The sequence below is a fragment of the Oryctolagus cuniculus genome, chromosome 4 (assembly GCF_051225735.1).
Source record: "Oryctolagus cuniculus isolate XC-2025 breed Fujian yellow rabbit chromosome 4, ASM5122573v1, whole genome shotgun sequence".
NCBI lineage: Eukaryota > Metazoa > Chordata > Mammalia > Lagomorpha > Leporidae > Oryctolagus > Oryctolagus cuniculus.
Window position 1 is genome coordinate 8,746,461 of NC_142870.1, and position 19,126 is coordinate 8,765,586.

Consider the following 19,126-nt stretch of genomic DNA (forward strand, 5'->3'; position numbering starts at 1 on the left):
GGGGGCGGGACCTGGGTGCGCGAGGCGGGGCTGGGAGGTGGGCCCTCGCCGCTCTGGGGCGGAGCCGAGAGCGAGGCCGGGGGTTGTTCGCCGCGCGCGGACGGCGCTGGGCGGGGCCGGAAGGCGGGGTCGCAGCGCGCGCGCGCGAACCTGTTCCGGCACCCCCGCCGTAGCCAAGTCGGGGAGCCCGAGTGGGGACTTCCCCCACGTGGGCGTCGTCGCCTCGCGCCTGGGCTGCTGAGGGAAGGGCCTCGTGCAGGTGGGCGGGATGGCGTCCTCTCCGCACCGGCGGCTCCCCTGACAGACCGCGATGACGGGCGCCCTGCGGCCGTGGCCTGCGCCAGGTCATCCACTCGTGCTTTGAGGCACAGACAGTAGAACCGCGGGGCCCGAGCCTGGAGCCCGGCGCCTGGCGCGCCCCAGCCGTCGGGGTCACGCACCCTCGGGGAGGAGGCGGGGGAGCCCTCCTTCCCGCGCTCGGGGCCGCCGCCCCTCGATCTTGGCGGGCGCTGCGCGGCGGGGAAGGGGAGGTCTTTTCCCCCCGTTTTTCCCCGGCCTGAGCTCGTGATGTGGGCTTGGCGTGGGACGGCCAGCGTCCTGTCAGCTCGGGCGTCCCTGTCGCCCAGAGTACCCGAGTGGAGTGGGCCCCACAGCCGCAGGGCCCGCGCGCCTTGCGCCCACCTGTGCGCTGCCCCAGGGGGGCTCCCAGCCAACCCAGACGGGGTCCCCTGCTGATCGAGGTGGTCTTTGAGGGGTCCTGGGGATTTCCAGAGCTTCTTCACGAAGGCTGGGCAGTGCGTGGATGAGCTTTACAGACAGGGGCGCGCCATCGACGCTGGGAAGCCGTGCGGAACGCTGTGTATGCGTGTATCTGGGGGAAAGGCATCCATCCAGTCGGTATCAGATGACGCCAACAATATCTTAATAGTTTGGGTTGCCGAACCTCTGGCCCCGCCCTGCTGCTGATTCTAATTCCATCCGCATTGGACACAGACCAAGTGCCCTGGAAGCAAATTCTCTAAGTGCCAAATTTTAAGCATGATTGCAAAACAGAAGCAGAGGAAAACTAAAAGGATGGAGCCACATTTAGCATGGGAATAAAAAAAATTCATGAAAGTTGGGTTTTTAATGGAGATACATTAAATGCTACTTTGGCAAAAAAAAAATTGGCAAACAGGTACTTTTCGTTTTAGTTCTTGAAATCCTTGCCACACTTCCTGCTCTGAACTAACAGAGACGACGGAACTGCTTTATACTCACCATTGAAGAGAGCGAGAACAGCCTGCCTCAAAGCCACCATGTGTAAGTTTGTGCCAACACATTTATATTTTTAAACTGTGCCTGGAAAGAACTCCAGCTGTATGGCGGAGGGGTAAACTTGAAGTTGATAGGGTTACCTATTGTAAGTTGTTAGAAGAATGACTCAATTTATAATCAAGGTTGACAGTAAATGTGCAACGTTAACATTTGAATATTCTTACAAGGAATGTTTTCTTAGGTCGAGTTGTCTTTTCGCACTTAGAAGTCTGCTTAGCTGTCCGTGGTCCTCTGTGTAAGACATGTAAAGGGAATGGATTCCTTGTATATTAATATCCAGGCCAGCGCCGCAGCTCACTAGGCTAGTCCTCCGCCTGTGGCGCCGGCACCCCGGGTTCTAGTCCCGGTTGGGGCACCGGATTCTGTCCCGGTTGCTCCTCTTCCAGTCCAGCTCTCTGCTGTAGCCCGGGAAGGCAGTGGAGGATGGCCCAAGTCCTTGGGCCCTGCACCCGCATGGGAAACTGGGAGGAAGCACCTGGCTCCTGGCTTTGGATTGGCGCAGTGTGCCAGTGTAGTGGCCACTTGTCGAGTGAACCAATGGAAAAGGAAGACCTTTCTCTCTGTCTCTCTCTCTCTCTCTCACTGTCTAACTCTGCCTGTCAAAAAATAAATAAATAATAATAATATCCAGATGAATTAGGTCATTTCCAATTAAATTTAAATCAGAACTTTAATCCTCTCCCTTTTGGACAGGAAAGAAAGGATTATTATCAGAGCGCTGGCTCAGACTGCCCGACCCAGGTAAACACATCCTGAGTCGTTGCTATACAGATCCTGGTGATCCTCAAAGCCTGTTTCTTCTGTGAACTAGCTCACACACCCTGCGCCTGGGTAGTAACGATGGCTTCCCCATCGGCTCTGCCCGCTGCTCTCCCTGTGTCTCTCTTGGTGCCGAGGAAGTCTTTGCCCTTCCATATTTGACACCATGCCCGCTTTGCGGCTGAGTTGCGGTAACAAGGGAACCTTTGTCGCACCTGTCACTGTCTCCTGTTACATCTCCACGTGACACCACTCTTCAGATCCCTAGTCTGTCACACAGCTTGCTGCAGTTCAGTGGGTAAAGGAAAAATCCAGGGCTGGTCCAAAGCTGATGCTGGGTGTGGGTTGAACACCCTGGCCTCAGCCTAGAGACGTGGATCACAGAAAAGCCGCGCGGGTGGGCCCGCTGGCTCCGTCTGGCACCTGAAAGAGCGTGTTGCACGAGAGAATCCATTGAGATACGCCTCTTCTCAAGTTTCTTTTTTCTCTATGGGAAAATGTATACAGGATGATTTGGGGGTGTGATAGCTGTATAGCTTACAAATCATTTAGGTCAAATGTGTCACCTCCCTGACTTCTACACTGAAAGAGGTGCCCGTGGTTTGTAGAGGCGTGAAAGTGAAGCTGGCTGTGCCTGGTACTAGGTCCCAAGGAGCTCAGCAGTCAGGCAGTCCTTGCTCTGACCCTGGCTCTTGACTCTTAACTGGGTGATCTTGGGTGACTTAATTAACCTTTGCAAGCCTTCATTCATCTGAAAAACGACACAGATCCTTACCTTAAAGGCCTATTTGAAGAATCACATAAAACCACGCCTGGGCTGTATTAGAACATGACCCCTCTATGGCCTTGTATGCCATGGGTTCATTTTTTTTTTTTAAGATTTTATTTATTTATTTGAGAGGAAGAGTTACAGACAGTAAGAGGTAGAGACAGAGAGAGGTCTTCCTTCCATTGGTTCACCTCCAAATGGCCGCAATGGCTGGAGCTGCGCCGATCCGAAGCCAGGAGCCAGGTGCTTCTTCCAGGTCTCCCACATGGGTGCAGGGGCCCAAGCACTTGGGTCATCTTCCACTGCTTTCCCAGGACACAGCAGAAGGCTGGAATGGAAGAGGAGCAGCTGGGACTAGAACTGGCACCCATATGGGATGCCGGCGCTGCAGCTGGAGGATTAGCCTATTGTGCCATGGTGCCGGCCAGTCATGGGTTCATAATTCATGATGTTGTGTTCCTTTCGAGTCCAAGCTCAATCATTGTTTTTTTATTTCCTTCATAGCATACCATGAAACATTTTCATGCACTTTTATTAGTTAGGCTCCTTTTGATTGCAAATAATCACTCAATTCAACCTAGCTCAAGAGAAAGGGAAATTTATTTTAAGGTATCAGAGCATCTCATAGAACCAAGGGTTTCAGGAATGACCCAAGGCCACTGTAGAGAGGGGGCTTCTGTTTGGGCCACTGTGTAAATGCTCCTCTGGCTGAGGCCCAGCTCCCTCTGCTCATTAGACCCAAGGTGACACCTAGGCACTCATAGTAACAGCTCTGATCGGGTCCAGCTAGCCCTGCTTTTAGAGGAAGGTTGCAACAGTCAACAGAAGCCAGCAGGGCAGTCACCTGTGGTGCTGCAGTTCAAACAGGACAGAGCAGGAGGGCGTGCAGGAGATACCACCTGGGGAGTGGGTGCTGGTACAGGGGCTGCCACAGCACTTCTCTTGAGAAACATTGACCACTGGTTGCCAAGGGTTGTCCAAGTGGGCTCCACGCCTCCAAAAACATCAAGGTGATTGGTTAGAGATAAATGAGAGGGAAGGAACACAAAATACATACAAGGGGCTGGCTGGCTTCCTTCTGCATTTTCCTGTCTGTGTCTTTGGCAGGCACAGCTTGGAAGAGCTGTGTGGTTCCTGTGCCTGTCATCAGCAGGACTCTGGGGGTTGGGTGCAGAGGGAGGACCAAGTATGTGTGAGGTGCAGGAAATACACTGAAGCCATCAAGATATTTTCAGAGCCAGAAAAACCATTAGGCTGTCTCAGGAGCCGTGTCCCCAGATAAGTGTTGGCACAGGTTTGATTTCGTCAGTGATGCAGATGTCCTAAAGGAGGGGAAAGGCAGTCAGATGGAATTCAGACACTGTCCCAAGTGGTGAGAGAGGGAGTGAGGGTTGTGATAGTTAAACTGACACTCGAGGTGCTATGAGAACTCAGAGCTGGGAACAATAAACTGCTGTGCCTTGTGTTAAGCCAGACATAATGGAGGACCCCTACAATAAATGGGACCTTGAGCGTTCTGTACCTGTCTGACTCCCTAAGGGAAATCAGCAGTATTCCTTATGGCCACTGTGCTGATGTCTGATAGGATGTGACGCTCATGGATAACCAAAAGGGGCGAGAGCAGTGGTGCTGTGGGTTAAGCTTCACCTGCCATGCTGGCATCCCACCTGGAAGCCTAGGTCTGAGTACACTTGACTCTGCTTCCAATCCAGCTTCTGCTGACGAGCCTGGAAAAGCAGTGGAGGAAGACCCAAGTACTTGGTCCCCTGCCACCCGTGTGGGAGACTCAGCTGGAGTTCCTGGTTCCTGGCTTTGGTCTGGCCCAGCTCCAGGTGTTATGGGAATGTGGGGAGTGAATCAGTGGATGGAAGAGCCCTCTCTCTTTCTCTGTGTTGCTCTGCTTTTCACACAAATAAATAAATCTTGGGAAAAAAAAAAAGACAAAAGATAAGCCAAATGACAACATTGCTGTAGCCCATGGTGAACAACCTATCATGAACTTGGTAACTGTGGAAAACTTGTTTTTTTTTTTTTTCCTTCTTTTGTATTTTTTTCCACTGTGCTCTTGTTGAATTTTTATTGTTACTTGGTGAGCCATTCCTTCTGAAGTCTTGACTCCCTTGCAAATCAATTTCTTCTCTTTCACGAGATCTTTTATCTCCATCTTTTCCTATGGGGTATAACTGGAACCCAGAAAGCCTGGTTGCAAAACGCATCCCATTCAGAAGCAATCAACTTGAAGTCCCCTGTTGTCATGGAGACTGTCAACGGAAGAACTGCCTTGGGCTGCAGCTCCAAAGGGGCTGACCAGCTGGAGGAGAAGACGTTTGCATGTATCCGAGCCAAGAGATGCTCTGCACACAGATGCCGAAGTGTGAACAAGATGAAAGGGTGACAGGGCAATGGCACAAACAGCCCGGGAAGGATCGCAGGATGCAGAATGCAGCCGGAGACCCAGGGAGGACAAAACCGCGGCCTGGTGAAGAAGATGCCTCTCCTGAGTCTGTCAGGCTACACTGCCTCATAAGAACAAGAACTGAGAGCTTAGCACGTAGCAGGCCACTGGTGTGGACTGAGGTCTTGCCCTCAGCCCAAGACCCAACCCAAACACAGCCACATGTGCTCAAGTCCCCTGTCTCCAAGCTAACGCTAAGTTGTTTGTCTGAGCTTTTGAGAAATAAGGAGACAGAGATAACAGTTCAATCCCCAGATAACCCAGTGTCAGCTGGTATGATAAGGATGTGGCCTAGGCTTTCACCTTTGCAAGGAAAGAAACTTTGAGTGCTCAATCTACTTTTTGTACTGATTCTGCTTTCTCGCCCTTTTCCGTTTGCACCACCAGCCTCCTCTGCTCAGCTTGCTGGAACACTCACCCTGTTTTATAGGAGGCGTTGCCCAATCCTAGAATTGAAAATAAGTCCATTAACATCTTTGAATTTGTTGCAAGTTTATCCTTTGACCGAACCCATAAAAATATTCTCAAATAGCACCAAGTGGAATGAGATAGAAAGGAGGGCCTCAGAGTTTAGGAGACAGCAGATAAATCATCATCCTTACAGAATCAACAAAGTAGAAACCACAGGACGTGGCAGGAAAACGCCCGAGACCTCACTCCATTGTCAACACCACTCACTGAACCACTGGGCCTCTGAGTGCCCCTTGCCCTGGGCCAGCAGCACCTGGGAGCTTCTCTGAAATGCAGGTTCCTAGGCCCATTCCCAGTTTTAGCAGAATCCTAAATTTTGGGTGCTCCCGATGCCTGCTAACACACGAGAGTATGCTCTTTCTCTTGGGCAGAAGAGTTAGGGCCTAGCAGAGTCATTCAGTTCCAGATACCTCCAGGGATTCCAGTGGACACTCCTGCTCAAGAAGAGAAACAGGATCCAATGACAACGCCAGAGTTCACTAGGTCATCCCACCAACATTTATTTAGCATCAAGCTGCAAAGCGGACACTCACCAGCTCTGCACAATTTTGTCACAGACTAGCTGGCCTTGAGGCTCAGTGGCATCTGGAGGCAGGAGGGCCAGGTAGACGGGGGTCTCAGCCCCTTCCTCCACAGTCCTGGAGCTGTGGTCCCCAGCCATGTCTGCCTCCACCCACCCAAGGCAGCACGCGTTCAGCAGAATCCTGTCGGCTTTTCTCTTCTCCTCCAGGCGCCGGGCCAGGATTCTCGACAAGACCGTGACCCCCAGCTTGGACACCCCATAAGCTGAGTGGGGCCAGCCTTCCTTCTCATGCACCTCGTTTTTTGTGTCTTCCACAAACTTGTTCATGAGGTCCACCAGGTCCCCCTCCGTGAGCGTCTCGCATCGGAACTTCTCCTGCAGGTCTTCGCTGCAGTTTTCAAGAGCCTGTAAACCCTGCAAACTACTGATATTCACCACTCGCCCTGGAAAATAGCAAAAGAGGAAGCATGTCACAGAGAAGCACCAAACGTACACATGAAGTCGTGGTGTAGGGTTAATTGCTGGAGAAAATGACTCTAGAAGGAATAAAATCTAGGCACCCTGGGTTTTTAACATTTATTTGGCCCCTGTTCTCCCAAGGGGAAGAAGAATGCACCTCTGTGAGGGGGCTCCCTTCTGCTGTGACTTCCCATGGGGTGAGTGGGCTGCAGGTCTATAGTGAGTGGATCCACCAGGCAGCAGATCCCCCTCCAAACATATACACTGATGAACCTACTGCCTGAGGAACAGTGCCTCCCACTGAAGATTGAAGCTCTCCATTTCCGGGTGTGCAGAACACCCTATGGCTGTGAGCAGCCAGTCCTCTCCCTGCCTGTCAGTTCCAAGGTCAAGCAGTCCCTGGGACTGACCCCTGCCTGTCCTTAGTGATGGGCACATGGAGTGGGTCAATTCTCCACCCTGGGTTTATTTCATTGTTTTTTAGTTCAAAGTTAATGTTTTAGTATTTATTAATTTATGAATTAATATTCACTTTGCTAATAATTTATAGCTATTAAAAACACAATCGGGGCCATAAAAATATACACAGGCCAAAAACTATACAATAATTTCCCCAAACCATTAAATATGTGATTGACAAATTTTTTCCCAGCATCAAAAAAACACCAAAATACCTATTTTGGTAGGGTCCTTTTTTTTCTTTTTTTAAAAGATTTATTTATTTGAAAGAGTTACAGAGAGAAAGGGGGAAAGAGAGAGAGATCTATTTGCTTTTTTTTTTTTATTTTGACAGGTAGAGTTATAGACAGTGAGAGAGAGAGACATAGAGAAAGGTCTTCCTTCTGTTGGTTCACTCCCCTAATGGCTGCCACGGCCGGCGCTGTGCTGATCCGAAGCCAGGAGCCAGGTGCTTCCTCCTGGTCTCCCATGCAGGTGCAGGGCCCAAGCACTTGGGCAATCCTCCACTGCCCTCCCTGGCCATAGCAGAGAGCTGGACTGGAAGAGGAGCAACCGGGACAGAATCTGGCGCCCCAACCGAGACTGGAACCCAAGGTGCCGGTGCCACAGGTGGAGGATTAGCCAAGTGAGCCATGGCGCCGGCCAAGATCAATTTTCCGTCTGCTAGATTACTCCCTGAATGGCCACAAAGGCCAGGGCTGGGCCAGGCCAAAGCCAGGAGTCAGGAGCTTCATCCAAGTCTCCCACATGGGTGCAGAAACCCAAGTACTTGCACCCTCTTTTGCTGTTTTCCTAGGCCATTAGCAGGGTGCTGGATCAGAATAAAACTAGCACCCATATGGGATGCCGGCATTGTAGGTGGTGATTTAACCCACTACACCAAAACGCTGGCCTCAGTAGGCTCTTTTCTTGCATAGTATCCTGAACCCAATAGAATCACTGAATTTTTAAAAAATATTATTTATGAGAGAGAGAGAGAGCGCAAGCTCCCATCTGCTGTTTCATTCCCCAGATACCTGCAGTGGGAGCCAGGAGCTCAATCTAGATTTTCATTACGGGTGGCAGGAACCCAAGGACATGAGTGATCACCACGGCCTCCAGAACCTGCATTAGCAGGAAGCTGGAGTTGGGCGGAGGAGGGAATTAAACCCAGACGCTCCAATGTGAGATACTGGTGTCTCAGCCGCCAGGCCAAATGCTGGCCTGGGATCACCGGGTTTCGTTACATTTTCTGAACAGCCCTTATCCCTGCAACCCATTTAGGCGGAGGCCAACATTCTATGGGACACCTCGTGGGCCCCAGTCCCCTGTGGAGACACCCTCGCTTACCCAGGTGCTGAGACCATTCCGTATTTTTTTCTTTGCTTTTCTCTCTCTTACTTTTGATGCTAATATGAGGGTTCTTCCAAAGGTACATGGAAAATGGACTTAGAAAAGATAAATTTGTTTTGGTACAAAAAATTTTTAAATCCGTGCAGCATCACTTTCTTGGAATGTGCAAGATCTTTCTGTGTAGATCCCTCACATGTATTTCCTTCTTAACTTTTAATTTTGAAAAATTAGAAAAATCCAAAGAAGTTGCAAGAATAGCTCAATAAATGCCCATACCACTTACCTAAGTTTACCCTCAGGGTGAACATTTTGACCCGCTGCCCCCTCTTTCCCTGTGTCTCAGTTGTAGATACTTATACAGCTTCTACCTTCAGTACTTTAGTATATACATGCCAACCAGGGCATTCCCCTGCATAATCAGTCATGGCCACACTCAGGACGGTGACAACGGTCCAACACTATGATCTAAAAATAGAGTCCCCATTCAGCTGTCTCTAGTTGTCCCAATAATGTTCCTTTACCGTTTTTGTCTTTTTTTTTTAAGGATTTACTTATTTATTTGAAAGGTGGAGTTACAGAGAGGCAGAGGCAGAGAAAGAGAGGTCCTCCATCTGCTGGTTCACTCCCCAAATGGCCACAATGGCTGGAGCTAGGCCAATCTGAAGCCAGGAGTCAGCACTTTCTTCCGGGTCTCCCACAGGGGTGCAGGGGCCCAAGCACTTGAATCATCTTCAACTGCTTTCCCAGGCTATAGCAGAGAGCTGGATTGGAAGTGGAGCAGCCGGGACTCGAACTGGCGCCCATATGGGATGCTGGCACTGCAGGCGGCAGCTCCACCCGCTATGCCACAGTACCGGCCCCACCGTTTTTGTCTTAATCCAGGGACAGTGTGTGAGAATGGATTGCATTTCAGTTTATTTTAATCTAGAGGAGTTGACAATGACTTTTTTTTTTTTTTTAAATAGGCTAGAGAATTATTTGGTAGTACTTTCCCCAGTTTGGATTGGCCTGGTTTTCTCATGATTAGATTCACTTTGATATTTTGGCCAGGAACACCACATCAGCTTTCATTACCTTCCAAACACCTTGATTCTCAACCCCTTGGCTGCACTCAGGAATGAAACATCAAAGGGAGAGGAAAAACGAAGAGACACACGTTCCAGGAGCTACTCTATGCTTCCAAGGAAATGCTGCTAAGGGAGGGAGGCGTGCTCTGCGATCTGAGGCACGTCTCCGGGGAGGGGTTCACTGAGCCTTGGGAAGGGCTGCACTCACCCCACCAGCACCAGCAGCCCGCGCGGAGGTCCGGGTGACTCCACCAGGCCCGAAACACCTGCAGGCTCATCCTGGAAAAAGTGGGCAGGTAGCGCCCCCTAGTGGCTTCACAGTTGCTTAACCTAGGAGTATTTACTCTGACTCTTGAACAATTAAGTAAGCCAAAGAGCTTTCTGTAATGTTTAGTTTTATAATTTTGTTTTATAATTTATTCAGTTGATTTTAAGATTTATTTATTTGAAAGAGTTACAGACACACACACACACACACACTCACAGAGAGAGAGAGAGAAAGAGAGAGAGGAGAGCTGCCATCCGCCTGTTTACTCCCCAGATGGCCACAATGGCCGGGGCTGGGCCAGGCTGAAGCCAGGAGCCAGGAGCTTCTTTCAGTTCTCCCATGTGGGTGCAGGGGCCCAAGGACTTTGACCATTTTTCATGCTTTTCTCAGGCCATTAGCAAGGAGCTGAATTGGAACTGGAGCAGCCGGCACTCAAACCCACGCTCAAATGGGATGTTGGCATTGCAGGCAGCGGCTTTACCGCTATGCCAGGATGCCGGCCCCTCTGTACTGTTTTAAGGGTAGATGAAGAATGGCTCTTAAATCAGTTTTGCGTGTGGACAAAAATGATTTCCCACAAATCAAAAGGCGATGGTGGTTAGCATTTCGACCCTCTGGTCATATGTTTTTCCAAGGTTGTAAAAGAGACTCCTGCAGTGAGAAAGGATGCTACAGGGAACTGATTAAAGAGAGTCAGTCGCCTGTTCTCGGTTAGTCTCTGGGCTTCACCCTCCAGAGTCTTCCAGTATCTTTCAGAATGGCTTGGTGTCCATCCTGCGGTGCTCTCATTCTTACCTCACTAGAACAAATCTTCCTAGTTGGAAGTCAGAAACCCGGCTACTGTTCCCAGATCTATTACTATCCATCCCTGTTCACTTCCTTGGGCTTCAGCTTCCCTCCCTGTAAGGGGCAGGGACACAAGGTTTCTTCCATACCTTGCAGCTCTCAAATTCCATGATTCTAAAGTTTAGCAGGGAGAGGACCCCCTGATACTTGGTAAAAGACATACAATTGAATGGCATACAATTGAATACCAGGCAGCCATGAAAAAGAGTATGAAAGTTTTCTGTTGTAGTCTGGAATGAGCTCCAGATACAGACAGGGAAAAAAGTCAGGTGTCAACCACTGTAGGGAGTGTTACCTTCTGTGTAAACAAGTCTTTACAAGGTGCATTTACATTTGGTTAGACTTGTACTTAAAAACTCTATCCTGGGGCCATGGTGCAGTAGGTTAATCATCTGCCTGCTGGGCCACATCCCATATGGGCGCAGATTCTAGTCCCGGCTGCTCCACTTCCTTTCCAGCTCTCTGCTATGGCCTGGGAAGGCAGTGGAAGTTGGCCTGAGTGCTTGGGCCCCTGTACCCATGTGGGAGACCTGGAAGAAGATCCTGGCTCCTGGCTTTGGATTGGCTCAGCTCCAGCTGTTGGGGCCATTTTGGGAGTGAACCAGCGGATGGAAGACCTTTTTCTCTGTCTCTCCTTCTCACTGTCTATAACTCTACCTCTCAAATAAATAAATAAAATCCTAAAAAACAAACTCTATCCTCTGATCCTGGGCACTCACCAACTCCAGGCAGCTGGACTGAAGCTTCCTTGGCCAGCACCTGCAACTCTACCTGCAGGCGCTCTACAATCCTATCCCCACTAGAGACGAGCACAGAGAATGACCTGTGGGGGTTGGGAGGGAGTGAGAGGGAGAGGAAGCAGGGGTTCAGGTGCAACCTTCACCATATGCCTACTTAGGTTTCAATATCTTTTTATAACCAGGGGCCAACATTGTTGTGCAGTGGTTAAGCTGCTGCTTGCAATTCTGGCATCCCATATTAAAGTGCCAGTTCGAGTCCTGGCTGCTCCATTTCCAATCCAGATCTCTGCTAATGTGCCTGGGAAGGCAGCAGAGGATGGCCCAGGCACTTGGATCCCTTCCATCAATTGACCAGGATGGGATTCTGGGCTCCTGATTTCAGGCTGGCCTTGTCCAGGCTGTTGTGGCCATCTGGGGAGGGAACCAGTGGGTGGAAGATCTCTCTCTGTGCCTTTCAAATAAAACAATAAATAAAATCTTAATTTTTTTCATATAAAGAGTCAATCCTTACTCAAAATGTTAAATTAAGAAAAGCACAATTCTCCTAAGAACCACAGAGTTCTTCCCAAGACACACAGTTAATGTCTTGGGTAAGAAAAATGCCTAGAAAATCAGGCCTTCATGCCACCCCACTGCACAGTGGCACAGTGGTCGTCCTGTACTCCCAGTCCTTTGTTAGGCATTGTCCCCCTCCCTGTACTCAGAGCTCCATGGATGGCATGCCCCCATGTCTAACGCTCCCCGTTGCATACCCAGCACACAGCATTACTCTTGGGAGATAGAAGGCACTATATTTTGTGGGGAAAGTAATATAAAGTGTTTATCACCTCACCCTTGTCAGAATGGCTAAAATAGGACAGACAGAAAGGAACAAATGCTGGCAAGGATGTGGAGAAAAGGGAATCTTTAGGGGCTGGCACTGTGGCATGGTGGGTTAAAGCCCCAGCCTGCAGTGCCGGTATCCCATATAGGTGCTGGTTTGAGTCCCGCCTGCTCCTCTTCTGAGCCTGCTCTCTGCTATGGCCTGGGAAAGCAGTGGAAGATGGCCTGAGTGCTTGGGCCCCTGCACCCACGTGGGAGACCTGGAAGAAGCTCTTGGCTCCTGGCTTTGGATCAGATCAGCTCTGGTCGTTGTGGCCATTTGGGGAGTGAACCATTGAATGGAAGACCTCTCTCTCTATCTCTCTCTCTGCCTCTCCTCTCTCTGTGTAACTGGCTTTCAAATAAATAAATTAATTCTTTTTTTAAAAAAAGAAAAGGGAACTTTATATACTGTTAGTGGGTATGTAAATTAGTACAGCCACTGTGGAAAACAGTATGGAGATTTATTTCAAAACTAGAAATAAACTTGCCATATGATGCAGCAATCACACTACCATATAACCAAAAGACATGAACAGGTATCAAAGAGATACCTGCACCACCACCTTTATAGCAGCACTGTTCACAATAGTCAAATTTTGGAACCAACGTGTCCATCATCAGATGAGTGGCTAAAGAAGATGTGGAATATTATTCAGCTTTGGAAAAGAATGAAATTCTACCATTTCTAACAAAGTGCCTGCAAGTGGAGGACCCCATGTTGAGTGAAGTATGCTAGACACAGAAAGACAAATATTGCAAGTTCTCCTTTATATGTGGGAGCTAAATTTTTTTAAAAAATGAAATCCCTTATACCTAAATACAATAGCATGTCTAGTATTAAAAAAAAAAGAAAATTATCAGTATGGACAAGATATTTCCTAATGAAGACAACTTCTTTTGCATTTTCTGAATCAGTTTAATGAAGTTTAGCCCAAGAAGGAAGACAGGGAATGTCTTTTTTTTTTTTTAAGATTATTTATTTATTTAAAGCCAGAGTTTACAGAGAGAGAGAGAGAGAGAGAGGGAGAGAGAGATCTTCCATCTGCTTGTTCACTCCCCAGATGGCTGGGCGCCAGGTTGAAGCCAGGAGCCAGGAGCTTACTCCAGGTCTCCCATGTGGGTGGCAGGGACCCAAACACTTGGGCCATCTTCTATTGCTTTTCCCAGGCTACCAGCAGGGAGCTGGATTGGAAACAGAGCAGCCGAGACATGAACTGTCACCTGCATGGGATGCTGGCATTGTAGTTGGTGGCTTTAACCATCATGACACAATGCCAACCCCAGGGAGTATCTTAATGCTCGGAGAGATACGATCCTGGGACTGGCATTGTGGTGCGGTGAGTTAAGCCGCTGTTTGCAATGCCAGCATCCCATATTGGAGCATGGGTTTGAGCTGTGCTGCTCTGCTTTTGATCCAGCTTCCCGCTAATGCACCTGGGAAGCAGTGGAAGATGACGCAAGTGCTTGGGTTCCTGCCACCCATGTGGGAGACCTGGATGAAGTTCCAGGCTCCTGGTTTTGGTCTTGCTCACCCGGGCTATGTTGGCCATTTGAGAGGTGAACCTGCAGAGAGAAGATTGATTTCTCTCTCTCTTTCTGTCACTCTGCCTTTCACATAAACAATTATTATTATTTTTTTTTAAAGAAGAGATACTATCCCCCAGGCCCCCAGGTGGATCAGGTGTGATCAGAGGCAAGGGTCTTTGTGAACTTGAAACATCTTGTCATTCTAGGGCGGAGTTCATGGTAGATTCTAAGAGCTTTGAGATACCACCCACATGCCTTTGCAACCTGAAGCTAAGATGCTCAAGTGAAGAGTCAGACACTGTAAGAGAAGAAGGACGCTGTCTACTCCCCCGCTACAGAGAATGGGCACCCCGGGTGACTCCTGCAGGCAGCCCTGTCCAGGGAGACTGAGGCTGACTCCCCGCTCACGGGGCTTACCATGAGGTTTCATGATCGGCAGCAACTCGGTGCAGACGTTTCTTGTGGCAAAGAAGTTTGTCTTCACTGTCAGCTCCGCTTGGATATCGAAAGGTGTCGGATCATCAGCTTTCAAAAGGAGAAAGAAGCAATGAGACCGTCATACAATTTTCCTGAAAGTCATATGACACAGTGGATCCTGTAGGATAGCAATTCAAGGAGACACAGGTAACAGCGAAGCAACTTTTACATCACCAAGTTGATGGTCCTCAGATCTGGGTGTGTATCAGTCACCTGCAGGGCTTGGTGACGCTCAGCGTTCCCAGTTGAAGCAACAGCAGCTGGTCTTCAGCCACACTTAGAGAACTCCTGGCTTTGACCACTGCTCAAACTTGATGGCGCATAGAAGGTAGGAGAGCGCTTCAGCAAGTCCAGGGGCTCAGCAGTTAAGACACTGGGATGATGCTTGCATCCCGAATCAGTTCCTGCTCACGTGCACCCTGGGACCCAGGTGATGGCTCAAGACACTGAGCTCCTGCCACCCACGTGGGAGACCTGGACTGAGCCCCCAGCTCTAACTTTGGCCCAGCTCAGCTCCAGCTGTTTCGAGCATTGGGGGGAGACCACTGTTGGACTTTAAATGACTTCTAAAGTTCATGGAAGATGGAATGAAAAATGTTTATCGCAGTGGGAAAACATTGTGAAATGCACGCAAAAGAGGAGGGTCTTCTGAAACTTTGTGGAAAATGCCTATCATGAAAACTGCAAGAATTTCAGTGTTTTGCACCAGAACAAGCTTTTCTTTCCATTTCCCCACGAACGTTTCCAAGTCCTGGTGTACCTAGGGATTCTGTGAAAACGCAGATTTTGAGTCAGCCCGTTGGGTGCCCGAGATTCTGCACTGCCAACCAATGTCCAGGCTCGCAGGTGCTGCTGGCCCACAGCCCATATTTTGGGGGGCGACAGATCCCAGTTCACCCAGGTCCCTCCTGGAGGGTAATTATCCCCTAGCTGAGGTTGTTTGGGGGGGGGGGGTGTCAGCTCCGCCCTGTGCCCCGCCCCGCCAAGCCCCTGGAAGCCCGCAGGCAGAGTTACAGGTGCTGCGCTGGGAGCCCCGCGCCGCGCTGCGCTGGTGAGTGCCCAGGGCGGCCTCCCCACGCTGGAAGCGAAGTGGTCCCGTTGATTTCTTGTACCGCCAGCACAGGGCTGAGTTCAAGAACTTACTTAACCGAGTACTGCTTACAACCTGTAAGCTCCTTGATTCTTCTTCGCCCCTGAAATAAGCATGTTTGCGACCCAACGGCAGCCGCCCTGGAAAAGGGACCTGAGGCTCTCTTCCCTTCTGCCGGAGCCCAGCGAATCGCGCCGTTGAGCGGGGTTTGAAAGGCACTGGTGTGCACTAGCGCGCTCGTTGCCCGTGCGCGGCAGATGCCTCCCGCCTGCCATGAATGCGCCCTTGTTCCAGCGAAAGCGAAAGCTCCAGGCGGGGCTGGGCCACCCCCTCGCGGAGAAGATTCTCGCAACGGACAGAAAACCTCCACGAGCTGAGCAGGGCGTGGGCCCCTCCCAGGAGGCCGCTTCTCTTGCAAACAACAGCGACTGACAGTTCCGGGAGGGCCCAGGGCGGCGCACAGGCCCACACAGGCCCGCGGGCGGGGCGCGCGGTGTCCCGCGCCAGGGCTCGCCCCGCGCTCTGCGAACCACGGGAAAGCGAAAACCCGCCGGGAGAGGCGGGAGCTGAGCGCATCCCGAGGGGCCTCCCTCCCCGATCTCTCTAACGGGCCGCTGGGGGCGCCTGCTGTTCGCTGCCCCGCACGCTCGAGGCGTCCCAGGGACCCCCTCGTCCTCCCAGCCCCTCACCTACTCTGGAAGGCGATGGCCGCGTTGTTGACCAGCACGTTGAGGCCCCCGTACTCCCGGCGCAGGAAGTCGCGCAGGGCGCGGATGCTCTGCAGGTCCGTGATGTCCAGCTGGTGGAAGCGCGGGCTCAGGCCCTCGGCCTGCAGCTGCTGCACGGCTGCCCGGCCCCGCGCCTCGTCCCGCGCTGTGAGCACCACGTCCCCGGAGAAGAGCCGGCACAGGGCGCGCGCGATGGCGAAGCCGACGCCCTTGTTGGCGCCGGTCACCAGCGCCACGCGGCTGCAGGACGACATGGCTGGGCGCTCGGGACACCTGTGCAAAAGAGCGGACCCGGCCGCCGATCCCCGAAGGCGCGTACTGCGCGGAGAGCCGCGCGGAACTCAGTTCTGGGATCCAGCCGGGCAACTTCTGGAGAGCAAGGCCCCTGGCCTGGGTCCCTCCCCTCCGAGGAGGGGCTGTCCGCTCCCTAAGCTTTCGTAACACCCCGGCTCCCGGGGCCGCCCCCTCCCAGCGCTGCGCCCTAGTGGATCCCGGCTCCGAGTGCGGCGAGTGCCTGAGAAGCGAGGTTCGCGCCCGGCAAAACCGGACGGGGATGGGTCAGCAGGGGCCGCAATGCACTGCGGGGCGGACTGCAGGAACTGTCTGGGAGGACCCCGAAGAGGGAGTAACAAAGGCTGAGTCATCTTGGACCTGCGCCCGCTGTCCACCGCGAGGTGCCAGTGTTGGCAATGGAATCACTCAACCGCTCTTTGCTTGTCGAAGGGCAACTCAGCAGAGAGGAGAGCAACGCGATGTCCCGGGAGTGGCTTTTGGTGGCTCTGTGGGTCTCAGCCTGTCCCCATGTGGCAGAGAATGTTGACCGTGTGCCAAACCCGTTATGGGAATCATTTACTTAATCCCAACATAGCTCCTGCGGGTGCCGAAAGGGTCTGCGTTTAGGCTTGTCCAGGGAGGCTACCCATTGGTGCTGAGCGATCTTTACGGATCCACAGCCATGTGGGAGCCACCAACAAGATCCAGCTGACATGAATGTGGTCAGGTGTGGTCAGGTGGTCACCCAGTTAGAACTCCATCCACCGTTTTCAGTGTGCTTGCTCAGTGAGTGTGAGGTCTGGCAGAAAGGCGACCTCATCATGGCTTGGCTTTTCCCAAGTGGAGCCGCCCGGCACTGCCCGAGACTCTGGGGCCCCCAGTTCCCCTGTCGGTAAGACAGCACTGATAATTTGGAGCCTGTTTTAATCCTGTTCAGAATTTCTGTGCCTTAAGTGAGATTACTGTTTTTCAAGAAATTTGTGGATCTCGTCCAAGTTGTGGGTTTTGTTACACAAAGTTATTCATAATATGCCTTTATTATCCTTTTCATATTGATGGTGATTCTACGTCTCTCATTCCTGATGTGGGTAATTGTGTCTTTCATTCCCCCCTACCCAGGGTTATATAGTTTTACAAAATTTTTCTCATGGAATCGTTTTTCTGCCTCATTGACCTTTCATTCCCTCCATTTTGCTGTGGTTATATTGATTTGTGTTCCGATCCTAACTTGACTTCTTTTGGAAGCCTTACTTGCAAAATAGCCATTTGCAGAGCAGGAAAAGGAGTTGATTCAGGAATTGGTACTCTTGAGTGGCTGAATCAGAGACCTATTTGGGGTGTGACCCATTTGGGAGCTGGCCAGCCTCCCCCGGGACCCCCTAGCAGCGTCCATCAGGAAAGAGGAAGCGTGGGACGGCCGGAGCTCCACAGGAAGGACACCAGGCGGCCTGGAGGAAGGCAGGTCTCCCAGGGCGGTGCGGGACTGGGGTGTAATGGAGGCAAAGCACCAAAGACTGGAGTGCAGGGGGGGCCAGGGCTCGCAGGGGCACCGCCGTAGCCCCTTTCTTGTTGCTATGATTGAATACTTGGGGCTATGATTACGAGGATTATTTACCCACAGTTCTCAGGGTCGCCTCGTGCTGCATCATACGGTGGGGTGGTGGTGGGAGGGTAGAAGTGGGGAGGTAGGAGCACAAGAGAGAGACAGGTGTCAGCTCACCTGTAATAACCTGTGCTCGCCACAATTAACCCACCCCCGTGGGATCCACCTCACTCCCTTAGGTAATTAACTAGTTAGTCTCTGATTACCTCTTCCTCCCTTCCTCCCTTCCTCCCTCCCTCCCTCCCTCCCTCCCTCCCTCCCTCCCTTCCTTCTTCCCTTCCCTCCCTCTTTCCCTCTCTTTCTTTCTTTCTTTCTTTTAAAGGCAGAGTTACAGAGAGGCAGAGGCAGAGAGATAGAGGTCTTCCATCCACTGGTTCACTCCCTAATTAGCCGCAACGGCCCAAGCTGGGCCAATCTGAAGTCAGGAACCAGGAGCTTCCTCCAGGTCTCCCACGTGGGTGCAGGAGCCCATGCACTTGGGCCATCTTTGACTGCTTCCCCAGGCCATAGCAGAGAGCTGGATCAGAAGAGAAACAGCCAGGACTTGAACCGGAGCCCATATGGGATGCCGGCACTGCAGGCGGTGGCTTTACCCACTATGCCACAGCGCCGGCCCTGTGCAATGCTTCTTAAACGGACTTTGCTCCCACGTAGCAAGGCCATCCTCCCTCCGCTTCCTGAATCACTGGGGTCAGAACCAAAGCCTTCGCCCCCAGTGTATGCTCGGGGTTCTTCTCGTTTACAAGCCCCTGTCATTTGGGAGAGTGACTGTCAGCTCCGTTCCTGCATCTACCTCCATCCATAAACAGCTGAGCACCTGTTGGGTCCCAGGCACGCTTAGGAGGGGATAGTGGGGAGTAGGGGCACTTTCTTCCTTCATGGAGCTGCTCCCAGCTCTGTTACATACTCCCTGTGCCTCAGTTTACTCATCTGTAAAATGGGGCTACTTATACGCTTACACTTGCCATAAGGATTAAGTGAATCAACATCGTGCAAGTGCTTAGAGCAGAACCAAGAGACAGTAAAGTATGAAACCATAGGAGTATGCACCATAATTATGTTCTGTAAAGGGAGACGGACAGCTGTCCAAAATGAATAC

General features: G+C 51.3%; 1 protein-coding gene and 1 long non-coding RNA gene across 5 annotated transcripts; one reads left to right on the plus strand and one right to left on the minus strand.

Moving 5' to 3' along the window:
* Positions 1-121: 121 nt before the first annotated feature.
* Positions 122-14,202, plus strand: LOC138849230 (uncharacterized). 3 transcript variants are annotated; one of them, XR_011387690.2, is made up of 3 exons: positions 122-259; positions 1,194-1,302; positions 14,063-14,202. It is a non-coding gene; the product is annotated as an uncharacterized LOC138849230 (long non-coding RNA). The 3 variants fall into 3 exon arrangements; XR_016233011.1 differs by lacking the exon at positions 14,063-14,202 and adding an exon at positions 5,044-6,569; XR_016233012.1 differs by lacking the exon at positions 14,063-14,202 and adding an exon at positions 4,558-4,696.
* LOC100345975 (carbonyl reductase [NADPH] 3) lies at positions 6,247-16,756 on the minus strand. Of its 2 annotated transcripts, none has more exons than XM_002721255.6 (3): positions 16,117-16,756; positions 14,274-14,381; positions 6,247-6,737 (listed from the first exon to the last, which is right to left on the minus strand). In XM_002721255.6, exons 1-3 carry the CDS (start codon positions 16,403-16,405, stop codon positions 6,301-6,303), a joined length of 834 nt encoding a protein of 277 aa, XP_002721301.5. In that variant the 5' UTR covers positions 16,406-16,756; the 3' UTR covers positions 6,247-6,300. The 2 variants fall into 2 exon arrangements, with proteins under 2 accessions (XP_002721301.5, XP_089187561.1); XM_089331435.1 differs by lacking the exon at positions 16,117-16,756 and adding an exon at positions 15,477-15,810.
* Positions 16,757-19,126: the final 2,370 nt, after the last annotated feature.